General features: G+C 46.2%; 1 protein-coding gene across 1 annotated transcript in view; it reads right to left on the reverse strand.

The window, feature by feature from the left end:
- The window catches only part of LOC137376320 (solute carrier family 22 member 2-like), a 462,182-nt gene that overhangs the window by 244,481 nt on the left and 203,999 nt on the right, over positions 1–13,702 (reverse strand). Inside the window, exons 9-10 of the mRNA XM_068044621.1 lie at positions 12,148–12,260; positions 11,425–11,524 (exon numbers count right to left, since the gene is read on the reverse strand). Coding sequence (XP_067900722.1) covers positions 11,425–11,524; positions 12,148–12,260 — 213 coding nt within the window. The remainder of the gene's footprint in view (positions 1–11,424; positions 11,525–12,147; positions 12,261–13,702) is intronic.

The raw sequence follows: 13,702 nt of genomic DNA on the forward strand, positions 1-13,702 counted from the left end.
AGCAGGAAGAGGTTTCATTTGAAAAGAGTGCGGAGAGCAGGGAGAGGCTTCATTTGAAAAGAGTGCGGAGAGGCTTCATTTGAATAGAGCCTGGAGAGGCTTCATTTGATAAGAGTGCGGAGAGCAAGAAGAGGCTTCATTTGAAAAGAGCGAGGAGAGGCTTCATTTGAAAAGAGTGCGGAGAGCGGGAAGAGGCTTCATTTGAAAAGAGTGCGGAGAGCAGGAAGAGGCTTCATTTGAAAAGAGTGCGGAGAGCAGGGAGAGGCTTCATTTGTAAAGAATGCGGAGAGCAGGAAGAGGCGTCATTTGAAAAGAGTGCGGAGAGCAGGGAGACGCGTCATTTGAAAAGAGTGCGGAGAGCAGGGAGAGGCTTCATTTGAAAAGAGTGCGGAGTGCAGGGAGAGGCTTCATTTGAAATAGTGCGGAGAGCAGGAAGAGGCTTCATTTGAAAAGAGTGCGGACAGCAGGGAGAGGCTTCATTTGAAAAGAGTGCGGAGAGCAGGGAGAGGCTTCATTTGAAAAGAGCGAGGAGAGGCTTCATTTGAAAAGAGTGCGGAGAGCAGGAAGAGGCTTCATTTCAAAAGAGTGCGGAGAGCAGGAAGAGGCTTCATTTGAAAAGAGTGCGGAGAGCAGGAAGAGGCTTCATTTGAAAAGAGTGCAGAGAGCAGGAAGAGGCTTCATTTGAAAAGAGTGCGGAGAGCTGGAAGAGGCTTCATTTGAAAAGTGTGCGGAGAGCAGGAAGAGGCTTCATTTGAAAAGAGTGCGGAGAGCAGGAAGAGGCTTCATTTGAAAAGAGTGCGGAGAGCAGGAAGAGGCTTCATTTGAAATGAGTGCGGAGAGCAGGAAGAGGCTTCATTTGAAAAGAGTGCGGAGAGCAGGAAGAGGCTTCATTTGAAAAGAGTGCGGAGATCGGGAAGAGGCTTCATTTGAAAAGAGTGCGGAGAGGCTTCATTTGAAAAGAGCGTGGAGAGGCTTCATTTGAAAAGAGCGAGGAGAGGCTTCATTTGAAAAGAGTGCGGAGAGGCTTCATTTGAAAAGAGCGAGGAGAGGCTTCATTTGAAAAGAGCGAGGAGAGGCTTCATTTGAAAAGAGCGTGGAGGGTGGAGAGAGGCTTCATTTGAAAAGAGTGCGGAGAGCAGGAAGAGGCTTCATTTGAAAAGAGTGCGGAGAGCAGGGAGACGCGTCATTTGAAAAGAGTGCGGAGATCAGGAAGAGGCTTCATTTGAAAAGAGTGCGGAGAGGCTTCATTTGAAAAGAGCCTGGAGAGGCTTCATTTGAAAAGACTGCGGAGAGGCTTCATTTGAAAAGAGTGTGGAGAGCAGGGAGAGGCTTCATTTGAAAAGAGCGAGGAGAGGCTTCATTTGAAAAGAGCGTGGAGGGTGGAGAGACGCTTCATTTGAAAAGAGTGCGGAGAGCAGGAAGAGGCTTCATTTGAAAAGAGTGCGGAGAGCAGGGAGAGGCTTCATTTGAAAAGAGCCTCGAGAGGCTTCATTTGAAAAGAGTGCGGAGAGCAAGAAGAGGCTTCATTTGAAAAGAGTGAGGAGAGGCTTCATTTGAAAAGAGTGCGGAGAGCGGGAAGAGGCTTCATTTGAAAAGAGTGCGGAGAGCAGGAAGAGGCTTCATTTGAAAAGAGTGCGGACAGCAGGGAGAGGCTTCATTTGAAAAGAGTGCGGAGAGCAGGGAGAGGCTTCATTTGAAAAGAGCGAGGAGAGGCTTCATTTGAAAAGAGTGCGGAGAGCAGGAAGAGGCTTCATTTCAAAAGAGTGCGGAGAGCAGGAAGAGGCTTCATTTGAAAAGAGTGCGGACAGCAGGGAGAGGCTTCATTTGAAAAGAGTGCGGAGAGCAGGGAGAGGCTTCATTTGAAAAGAGCGAGGAGAGGCTTCATTTGAAAAGAGTGCGGAGAGCAGGAAGAGGCTTCATTTCAAAAGAGTGCGGAGAGCAGGAAGAGGCTTCATTTGAAAAGAGTGCGGAGAGCAGGAAGAGGCTTCATTTGGAAAGAGTGCAGAGAGCAGGAAGAGGCTTCATTTGAAAAGAGTGCGGAGAGCTGGAAGAGGCTTCATTTGAAAAGTGTGCGGAGAGCAGGAAGAGGCTTCATTTGAAAAGAGTGCGGAGAGCAGGAAGAGGCTTCATTTGAAAAGAGTGCGGAGAGCAGGAAGAGGCTTCATTTGAAATGAGTGCGGAGAGCAGGAAGAGGCTTCATTTGAAAAGAGTGCGGAGAGCAGGAAGAGGCTTCATTTGAAATGAGTGCGGAGAGCAGGAAGAGGCTTCATTTGAAAAGAGTGCGGAGAGCAGGAAGAGGCTTCATTTGAAAAGAGTGCGGAGATCGGGAAGAGGCTTCATTTGAAAAGAGTGCGGAGAGGCTTCATTTGAAAAGAGCGTGGAGAGGCTTCATTTGAAAAGAGCGAGGAGAGGCTTCATTTGAAAAGAATGCGGAGAGGCTTCATTTGAAAAGAGCGAGGAGAGGCTTCATTTGAAAAGAGCGAGGAGAGGCTTCATTTGAAAAGAGCGTGGAGGGTGGAGAGACGCTTCATTTGAAAAGAGTGCGGAGAGCAGGAAGAGGCTTCATTTGAAAAGAGTGCGGAGAGCAGGGAGAGGCTTCATTTGAAAAGAGCCTCGAGAGGCTTCATTTGAAAAGAGTGCGGAGAGCAAGAAGAGGCTTCATTTGAAAAGAGTGAGGAGAGGCTTCATTTGAAAAGAGTGCGGAGAGCGGGAAGAGGCTTCATTTGAAAAGAGTGCGGAGAGCAGGAAGAGGCTTCATTTGAAAAGAGTGCGGAGAGCAGGGAGAGGCTTCATTTGTAAAGAATGCGGAGAGCAGGAAGAGGCGTCATTTGAAAAGAGTGCGGAGAGCAGGGAGAGGCTTCATTTGAAAAGAGTGCGGAGAGCAGGGAGAGGCTTCATTTGAAAAGAGTGCGGAGAGCAGGAAGAGGCTTCATTTGAAAAGAGTGCGGACAGCAGGGAGAGGCTTCATTTGAAAAGAGTGCGGAGAGCAGGGAGAGGCTTCATTTGAAAAGAGCGAGGAGAGGCTTCATTTGAAAAGAGTGCGGAGAGCAGGAAGAGGCTTCATTTCAAAAGAGTGCGGAGAGCAGGAAGAGGCTTCATTTGAAAAGAGTGCGGAGAGCAGGAAGAGGCTTCATTTGGAAAGAGTGCAGAGAGCAGGAAGAGGCTTCATTTGAAAAGAGTGCGGAGAGCTGGAAGAGGCTTCATTTGAAAAGTGTGCGGAGAGCAGGAAGAGGCTTCATTTGAAAAGAGTGCGGAGAGCAGGAAGAGGCTTCATTTGAAAAGAGTGCGGAGAGCAGGAAGAGGCTTCATTTGAAATGAGTGCGGAGAGCAGGAAGAGGCTTCATTTGAAAAGAGTGCGGAGAGCAGGAAGAGGCTTCATTTGAAATGAGTGCGGAGAGCAGGAAGAGGCTTCATTTGAAAAGAGTGCGGAGAGCAGGAAGAGGCTTCATTTGAAAAGAGTGCGGAGATCGGGAAGAGGCTTCATTTGAAAAGAGTGCGGAGAGGCTTCATTTGAAAAGAGCGTGGAGAGGCTTCATTTGAAAAGAGCGAGGAGAGGCTTCATTTGAAAAGAATGCGGAGAGGCTTCATTTGAAAAGAGCGAGGAGAGGCTTCATTTGAAAAGAGCGAGGAGAGGCTTCATTTGAAAAGAGCGTGGAGGGTGGAGAGAGGCTTCATTTGAAAAGAGTGCGGAGAGCAGGAAGAGGCTTCATTTGAAAAGAGTGCGGAGAGCAGGGAGAGGCTTCATTTGAAAAGAGCGAGGAGAGGCTTCATTTGAAAAGAGCGTGGAGGGTGGAGAGACGCTTCATTTGAAAAGAGTGCGAAGAGCAGGAAGAGGCTTCATTTGAAAAGAGTGCGGAGAGCAGGGAGAGGCTTCATTTGAAAAGAGCCTGGAGAGGCTTCATTTGAAAAGAGTGCGGAGAGCAGGGAGAGGCTTCATTTGAAAAGAGTGCGGAGAGCAGGAAGAGGCTTCATTTGAAAAATGTGCGGAGAGCAGGAAGAGGCTTCATTTAAAAAGAGTGCGGAGATCAGGAAGAGGCTTCATTTGAAAAGTGTGCGGAGAGCAGGAAGAGGCTTCATTTGAAAAGAGTGCGGAGATCAGGAAGAGGCTTCATTTGAAAAGTGTGCGGAGAGCAGGGAGAGGCTTCATTTGAAAAGAGCGAGGAGAGGCTTCATTTGAAAAGAGTGCGGAGAGCAGGAAGAGGCTTCATTTCAAAAGAGTGCGGAGAGCAGGAAGAGGCTTCATTTGAAAAGAGTGCGGAGAGCAGGAAGAGGCTTCATTTGGAAAGAGTGCAGAGAGCAGGAAGAGGCTTCATTTGAAAAGAGTGCGGAGAGCTGGAAGAGGCTTCATTTGAAAAGTGTGCGGAGAGCAGGAAGAGGCTTCATTTGAAAAGAGTGCGGAGAGCAGGAAGAGGCTTCATTTGAAAAGAGTGCGGAGAGCAGGAAGAGGCTTCATTTGAAATGAGTGCGGAGAGCAGGAAGAGGCTTCATTTGAAAAGAGTGCGGAGAGCAGGAAGAGGCTTCATTTGAAATGAGTGCGGAGAGCAGGAAGAGGCTTCATTTGAAAAGAGTGCGGAGAGCAGGAAGAGGCTTCATTTGAAAAGAGTGCTGAGATCGGGAAGAGGCTTCATTTGAAAAGAGTGCGGAGAGGCTTCATTTGAAAAGAGCGTGGAGAGGCTTCATTTGAAAAGAGCGAGGAGAGGCTTCATTTGAAAAGAATGCGGAGAGGCTTCATTTGAAAAGAGCGAGGAGAGGCTTCATTTGAAAAGAGCGAGGAGAGGCTTCATTTGAAAATAGCGTGGAGGGTGGAGAGAGGCTTCATTTGAAAAGAGTGCGGAGAGCAGGAAGAGGCTTCATTTGAAAAGAGTGCGGAGAGCAGGGAGAGGCTTCATTTGAAAAGAGCGAGGAGAGGCTTCATTTGAAAAGAGCGTGGAGGGTGGAGAGACGCTTCATTTGAAAAGAGTGCGAAGAGCAGGAAGAGGCTTCATTTGAAAAGAGTGCGGAGAGCAGGGAGAGGCTTCATTTGAAAAGAGCCTGGAGAGGCTTCATTTGAAAAGAGTGCGGAGAGCAGGGAGAGGCTTCATTTGAAAAGAGTGCGGAGAGCAGGAAGAGGCTTCATTTGAAAAATGTGCGGAGAGCAGGAAGAGGCTTCATTTAAAAAGAGTGCGGAGATCAGGAAGAGGCTTCATTTGAAAAGTGTGCGGAGAGCAGGAAGAGGCTTCATTTGAAAAGAGTGCGGAGATCAGGAAGAGGCTTCATTTGAAAAGTGTGCGGAGAGCAGGGAGAGGCTTCATTTGAAAAGAGCGTGGAGAGACTTCATTTGAAAAGAGTGCGGAGAGCAGGAAGAGGCTTCATTTGAAAAGAGTGCGGAGAGCAGGGAGTGGCTTCATTTGAAAAGAGTGCGGAGAGCAGGGAGAGGCTTCATTTGAAAAGAGTGCGGAGAGCAGGAACAGGCTTCATTTGAAAAGAGTGTGGAGAGCAGGAAGAGGCTTCATTTGTAAAGAGTGCGGAGAGCAGGGAGTGGCTTCATTTGAAAAGAGTGCGGAGAGCGGGAAGAGGCTTCATTTGAAAAGAGCGTGGAGAGACTTCATTTGAAAAGAGTGCGGAGAGCAGGAAGAGGCTTCATTTGAAAAGAGTGCGGAGAGCAGGGAGAGGCTTCATTTGAAAAGAGTGCGGAGAGCAGGAACAGGCTTCATTTGAAAAGAGTGTGGAGAGCAGGAAGAGGCTTCATTTGTAAAGAGCGCGGAGAGCAGGGAGAGGCTTCATTTGAAAAGAGTGCGGAGAGCAGGAAGAGGCTTCATTTGAAAAGAGTGCGGAGAGCAGGGAGAGGCTTCATTTGAAAAGAGTGCGGAGAGCGGGGAGAGGCTTCATTTGAATAGAGAGCAGGGAGAGGCTTCATTTGAAAAGAGCACGGCGAGCGTGGCTTCAGGGAAAAGCATCATTGTAAAGGCGCGGAGAGAGGCAAGAGGCTTAATTTGAAAACAGCATGGAGAGCGGAGAGAGGCGTCAGTGTAAAGATTGCGGAGAGTGGGGAGTGGCTTCATTTGAAAAGAGCACGGAGAGCAGGGAGAGGCTGTCCTCCACACTATCCTCTAGTCTATCCTCCAGCCTATCTCTAGCCTATCCTCCAGCCTATCCTCCAGCCTATCCTCCAGCCTATCCTCCAGCAAATCCTCCAGCCAATCCTCCAGCCAATCCTCCAGCCAATCCTCCAGCCTATCCTCCAGCCTATCCTCCAGCCTATCCTCCAGCCTATCTCTAGCCAATCCTCCAGCCAATCCTCCAGCCAATCCTCCAGCCAATCCTCCAGCCAATCCTCCAGCCTATCCTCCAGCAAATCCTCCAGCAAATCCTCCAGCAAATCCTCCAGCCTATCCTCCAGCCTATCCTCCAGCCTATCCTCCAGCCTATCCTCCAGCCTATCCTCCAGCCTATCCTCCAGCCAATCCTCCAGCCAATCCTCCAGCCAATCCTCCAGCCAATCCTCCAGCCAATCCTCCAGCCAATCCTCCAGCCTATCCTCCAGCCTATCCTCCAGCCTATCCTCCAGCCTATCCTCCAGCCTATCCAATATCTGATCCAGTTCAGTGGAACGAGCCCTTCAAGGAAAATCAAGCATGGCATCACATGCAAGCAGGTAAGTGATTGGTTGGAGAATAAGCTAGCTGTTTGGTGAGTATCTGGTAAGTGGTTAAAGTCCATTCTAATCCTAACGTTTAAAATAGTAAAGGAACTAGCAGTAAGCTTAATAAAATACATTAAAAATGGAAAATAAAATAAATAAATGGATAAAATAACTAAGTAGACAATTGAAACACATTAAGGATGACAGGACAGGTGTGTGTCATGGATGCAACATGTGGGAGCTCCTGGATGCCAGTGTGAACCAGGGCAAACATGTCTGTAGTTAGTGTTTGCAGCTTGAAAGGCTTCGGCTCAGAGTCATTGAACTGAAGGCCGAGCTGCAGACACTGCGACACATCAGGGAGGGGGAAAGTTACCTGGACACTTTGTACCCCTTAGGATAGGGTCTTCTGATTCGGTCAGTGGTCAGGCTCAGGGGAGTGTGGCTGCAGCTGAGGCAGGTAAAGGGTCCCAGAGGGCAGGAGTCTCAGCCTTTGCAATAGTCCAAAAGGTTTGAAGTTCTTTCAGTTTGTTTGGATGAGAGTGGGGGCTGCAGGGTGGATGAGCAACCTGACCATGGCACCATGGTACAGGAAGCCATTCAAATGGAGGGAGAGAAAAGGAATGTAGTGGTAGTAGGGGACAGTGTAGTTAGGGGGATTGACACTGTTCTCTGCAGCAAAGGCTGTGTTGCCTGCCCGGTGCCAGGGTTCGGAACATCTGCTCAGGGCTGGAGAGGAACTTGCAGTGGGAGGGTAATAATCTCTGGATTATTACCTGAACCATGTGCAAATTGGCATAGGGCAAATAAGATTAGAGAAATTAATGCATGCCTCAAAGACTGGTGGTGCTATAAGTGGGTTCCGGTTTGTGGGGCACAGGCACCAGTACTGGGGAAAGTGGTGGCTGTTCAATTGGGATGGTCTACACCTGAACCATGCTGGGGCCGGTATTCTAGCGAGCCGCATAACTTGGGAAGTGGAGAGGGTTTTAAACTGAATAGTGGGGGCAAGGGATCCAATTTGGGAAGATATGGTAAATCAAGGAGTAGAGACAAGGCAAGAGAGGAAGGTATTAATATGGGAAATGTTAAACAGACTATGACAGGGAGGGACAGAGCGCACAAATCTAAAATAATAAAAGGACAAAACTAAAGGCTCTGTATCTGAATGCATGTAATATTCGAAACAAAACAGGTGAACTGAGAGTGCAAATAGAAATAACTAAGTATGGTCTGATAAGCCATTACAGAGACATGGCTGCAGGATGACACGGTTTGGGACCTGAATATTGAAAGATACATGGCATTTAGGAAGGACAGGAAGCTAGGAAAAGGGGGAGGGGTGGCTTTGTTAATTAATGATGGTATTAGTGCAATAGAGACGGATTACCTAGGTTCTGGAAACCAGGATGTAGAAGCAGTTTGGGTAGAGATGAGAAATCTTAAAGGCAAGAAGTCACTTGTGGGAGTGGTGTACAGGCCACCTAACGGTAACCACACACTGTAGCGTGGGTGTAAAGGAAGAAATAATGGCAGCCTGTCAGAAAGGTACGGTGATAATCATGGGGGATTTTAACCTATATATAGACTGGAAAAAGCAGATGGGCAGAGGTAGCCTAGACGAAGAGTACATCGAATGTTTTTGGGATAATTTCTTGGAACAGTATGTTCTGGAGCCAACCAGAGAGCAGGCTATACTAGACCTGGTGGAATCACTCAGCAGGTCTGGCAGCATCTGTGGAAAGAGAAGCAGAGTTAACGTTTCGGGTCAGTGACCCTTCTTCGGAACAAGATAGGATTAATTAATGATCTCATAGTTAAGGCGCCCCTAGGTAGCAGCAATCATAATATGATTGAATTTTACATTCAGTTTGAGAGAGAGAAGAATGGGTCCAAGATGAGTATTTTAAACTTAAATAAGTGCAATTATGAGGGCATGAAAGCAGAGCTAGCTAAAGTAAACTGACAAATTAGTTTAAGGGATAAGTCAATAAAGATGCAGTGGCAGACATTCAAGGCGATATTTCAGAATACTCAGAATAGATACATTCCAATGAGAAAGAAAAATTCCAAGGGGGGGGGGGGGGGGGCGGGGGGGACCCGCCATCCGTGGTTAACTAGAACAGTTAAAGATAGTATGAAACTTAAAGAAAAAGCCTATAATTGCGCAAAGATTGGAGGCAGGTCAGAAGATTGGACAGAATATAAAAAACAGCAAAGATCGACTAAAAGAATGATAAGGGAGGTAAAATTAGAGTACGAGAGAAAGCTAGCTAGAAATATAAAGACAGATAGTAAGAGATTCTATAGATATATAAAAAAAGAAAAGAATTAACAAAGTGAACGTTGGTCCTATAGAAAGTGAGTTTGGGGAATTAATAATGGATAATAAGGAGATGGCAGATGAATTGAACAGGTATTTTGCATCGGTCTTCACTATAGAGGATAAAAGTAACATCCCAGTATTAGCTGTAAATGGAAGGGAGAGAGGAACTCAAAAAAATTACAATCACCAGGGAAGTGGTACTGAACAAATTGTTGGAGCTGCGGGCTGACCAGTCTCCGGGTCCAGATGGACTTCATCCAAGGGTGTTAAAAGAAGTGGCTCGTAAGATAATTGATGCGTTAGTTTTAATTTTACAAAATTCCCTAGATTCAGGGAAGGTTCCGCCAGACTGGAAAATAGCGAATGTAACTCCTTTATTCAAAAAGGGAAGGAAACAGAAAGCAGGAAACCACATCTGTCTTAGGTAAAATGTTAGAAGCTATTATTAAAGACATTATAGCAGTGCACTTAGAAAAATTGAAGGTAATCAGGCAGAATCAACATGGTTTTGTGAAAGGGAAATCATGTTTAACTAATTTATTCGCATTCTTTGAGGGAGTTACATGTGCTGTGAATAAAGGGGAACCGGTGGTTGTATTGTACTTAAATTTCCAGAAGACATTTGACAAGGTGCCACATCAAAGGTTATTGCAAAAAATAAAAGCTCATGGTATAGGGGATAACATATTGGCATGGATAGAAGATTGGTTAGCTAACAGGAAACAGAGAGTAGGCATAAATGGGTCATTTTCTGGTTGGCAAGATTTAATGAGTGGTGTGCCACTGTGATGCTCGGCATCAACTTTTTACAATTTATATAAATGACAAAGATGAACAGACCAAAGGTATAGTCGCCAAATTTGCTGATGACACAAAGATAGGTAGGAAAGTAGGTTGTGAAGAGGCCATAAGGAGGTTACAAAGGGATGTAGATAGGTTAATTGAGTGGGCAAAAACCTGGCAGATGGATTATAATGTGGGAAAATGTGAAGTTGTCCATTTTGGCAGGAAGAATAACAAAGAAGCATATTATCTAAATGGTGAGAGATTGTGGAGCTCTAAGATACAGAGGGATCTGGGTGTCCTAGTGCATGAATCGCAAAAAGCTAGTATGCAGGTACAGCACGTAATTAGGAAACCTAATAGAATGTTATCATTTATTGCGAGGGAAATTGAATACAAAAGTAGAGAGGTTATACATCAGTTATACAGGGCATTGATGAGACCACATCTGGAGTACAGTGTACAGTATTGGTCTCCTTATTTAAGGAAGGATGTAAATGCGTTGGAAGCAGTTCAAAGAAGGTTTACTGGACTGATACCAGGAATGGGCAGGCTATCTTATGAGGAAAGATTGGACAGGTTCGGCTTGCATCCGTCAGAATTTAGAAGAGTAAGAGGCAACTTGATTGAAACATATAAAATCCTGAGGGGTTTTGACAGGGTGGATGTGGAAAGGATGTTTCCCCTGCGGGAGAATCTAGAACCAGGGGTCACTGTTTAAAAATAAAGGGTTGGCCATTTAAGACAGGGATGAAGAGAAATGTTTTCTCTCAGAGGGCGGTGAATCTTTGGAATTCTCTTCCTCAAAAGGTGGTGAAATTAGATTAGATTAGAGATACAGCACTGAAACAGGCCCTTCGGCCACCGAGTCTGTGCCGAACATCAACCACCCATTTATACTAATCCTACACTCATCCCATATTCCTACCAAACATCCCCACCTGTTCCTATATTGCCCTACCACCTACCTATACTAGTGACAATTTATAATGGCCAATTTACCTATCAACCTGCAAGTCTTTGGCTGTGGAAGGAAACCAGAGCACCCGGCGAAAACTCACACGGTCACAGGGAGAACTTGCAAACTCCACACAGGCAGTACCAGGAATCGAACCCGGGTCCCTGGAGCTGTGAGGCTGCGGTGCTAACCACTGCGCCACTGTGCCACCCTAAGCAGTGTCTTTGAATATGTTTAAGGCAGAGATAGATAGATTTTTGATAAGCAAGGGAGTGAAAGGTTATCGGGGGTAGGTGGTAACGTGGAGATATCAGTTCAGCTATGAACTTATTGAATGGCGGAGCAAGCTCGAGTGGTCGAGTGGCTTGCTCCTGCTCCTAACTCGTATGTTCGTATCTTTAGGGGCAGAGGAGGTGAGACGGAAGGAAGGCAGATGAAAATGGAGCAGAAGGAAAGGAGACTGAGTCAGACAATAAAACAGTCAGCAAAAAACAAACAAACAGAGAGCACATCAACCCTGAATACTTTCAAACATCAGCCAGTAAAGTAAATAGCTGAATAGCAGCACTGGGAGGGGACTGGACACACCTCTCCTGTGCACGTCAACAGGAAGGAAAAGCAGCAGAAGGGAAGTTCAAACAGCAGAGGCATCCACTTTCAACAAATAGCAGTAACCCATAGAAAATAAAATGTGCAGTTGGATAACAGTGCTTCTGCCGCTGTCCATTTACTTACTGTTTGATGTTTTCCACATCTTCAATGGTGTCTGGTAAAGTCAATCCCTTTGTTTCAGGCAAGAGCAACACTAGACCACCAGAAATCAAACCAATCACCCCTGGGAATGAATGGACAGAACAGAGAAACTAATCATTAACTTAGTAATAGTAAGATGTAAAAATGCTCCACCAGTGGTAATTGTGAATTTGTCTTGTGTCATGTACTTGCATTTATATAGACTCTTTCTAAAAAAATGTCCCAAGACGCTGTATTGGGGACGGGAGGGTCAGAAGAAAATAGATAAAGAAAGATACCAAACCACAGAGGAGGAGTTAAAATGAGTTCTGAGAGGGTTTTAAAAGTACTGGGAAGTGGAGAGATGCAGGGGTTTAGAAAAGGAGATAAAAACATACCAATAATGATGGACAGGAAAAGACCCTTTGGTACAATGCCTTGTGCATCTATAGATACATTCCCTACCCCACCCAAAACCATGAGATCTCCAGGGAAAGATAAAAAGAGGGAGCATCAAAATGATCAGCGTGCTCGGCTCAAAAGCCCTGTTTGTTTTCAGTTCACTTAACAAGAAAGATAAACAGGAATAAAAGAATCATTGAGAATATCTGCCTAAAAAGGATCATTTAGAAACCAGATGTACAATATAAATGTGCAACTTTTGTGTAAGGGAATGATTTGCTCCCTTGACACAGAGAGTTAAACTACGAAGTACAAAAGACTCACCGAAAACGACAAGAGGCATTTCGATCCAGATAGCGGCCAGCCTGTATACGATGAATGGGGAAACAATTCCTCCAATATCAGACAGCGCTGCGCACACAGAAACAGCAAAGTTCCTACCAGAGAACAGAATAGTTTATAACCTCAACCATTATGAGACACACCTGTTCAAATTTCCAACATCATAAAACAAATGCAGTTTGTTATGTTACCTGCTGATTGTCCATGTAAATCTTGTACCGACTTTTCTATAAGCAGGATATCAGCCTATACTGAGAGGAGGTTTCCTTTCCTAAATGTTAACTGACCTTGTTGGGTTGAAATTACTTGGCTGCTCCAGTGGGAGTCGAGAAAACTAATTATAAACTCATTGGGAGCCTCCATCTGCCCCACATAAGGCCACTGAGGTTGGTGCTCAGGGTAGAGCCACCCCAATACTAGGAGTTCCAACTTACTTGGCCTTAACTGGAGGCCAATACACCGAAGGTGGGTATGGACATGGTGTCTTTTCCAGGTGGGGAGGAGAAATTGGGCAAGACCTTTCTAAATGGCAGCAGGCTCTGAGGAAATTGAGCCCATGGTTCCAGCAATTGCATGAATATTTGATAGAATGATAATTAAGCATGCTATGAGATTCTTCAGAGTGCATATCGTCAGTCTGCAGCATGTTGGGAAATTAGGCAGGGGTCGAGTTGTTAAATCTCTTCAACTGATTAAGAGATAACTCTGGGAAGAGGATGAACTCGAACCCCAAACGAACCATTATGCCGGACCCCAGATTGACATTCAACTCAGACCCCAAACTGAGAACAAACTCAGACCCCAGACTGACCATCAAGTCAGACCCCGAACTGATCATCAACTCAGACCCTGAACTGACCATCAACAGACCCTAGACTGAACATAAACACAAACGCCAAACAGACCATCAATTCAGACACCAGACTGAGCAGCAACTCAGACCCGAGACTGAGCATCAACCCAGACCCCAGACTGATCATGAACTCAGACCCCGAGCTGACCATCAACACAGACCACAGAATGAGCATCAACCTGACCCCAGACTGACCATCAACTCAGACCCTGAACTGACCATCAACTCAGACCCTGAACGGAGCATCAACTCAGACCCCAGACTGACCATCAACTCAGACCCTGAACGGAGCATCAACTCAGACCCCAGACTGAGGATCAACTCAGACCTTGAACGGAGCATCAACTCAGACCACAGACTGAGCATCAACTCAGACCCCGAACTGACCATCAACTCAGACCCCTGACTGAGCATCAACTCAGACCCCAGACTGAGCATGAATTCAGAACCCAGACTGACCATGAACTCAGACCCTGAATGGAGCATCAACTCAGACCCGAGACTGACCATCAACTCAGACCCTGAACGGAGCATCAACTCAGACCCCAGACTGACCATCAACTCAGACCCTGAACGGAGCATCAACTCAGAGCCCAGACTAACCATCAACTCAGACCCCGAACTGACCATCAACTCAGACCCCAGACTGAGCAGCAACTCAGACCCCAGACAGACCATAAACTC

The sequence above is a fragment of the Heterodontus francisci genome, chromosome 13 (assembly GCF_036365525.1).
Source record: "Heterodontus francisci isolate sHetFra1 chromosome 13, sHetFra1.hap1, whole genome shotgun sequence".
NCBI lineage: Eukaryota > Metazoa > Chordata > Chondrichthyes > Heterodontiformes > Heterodontidae > Heterodontus > Heterodontus francisci.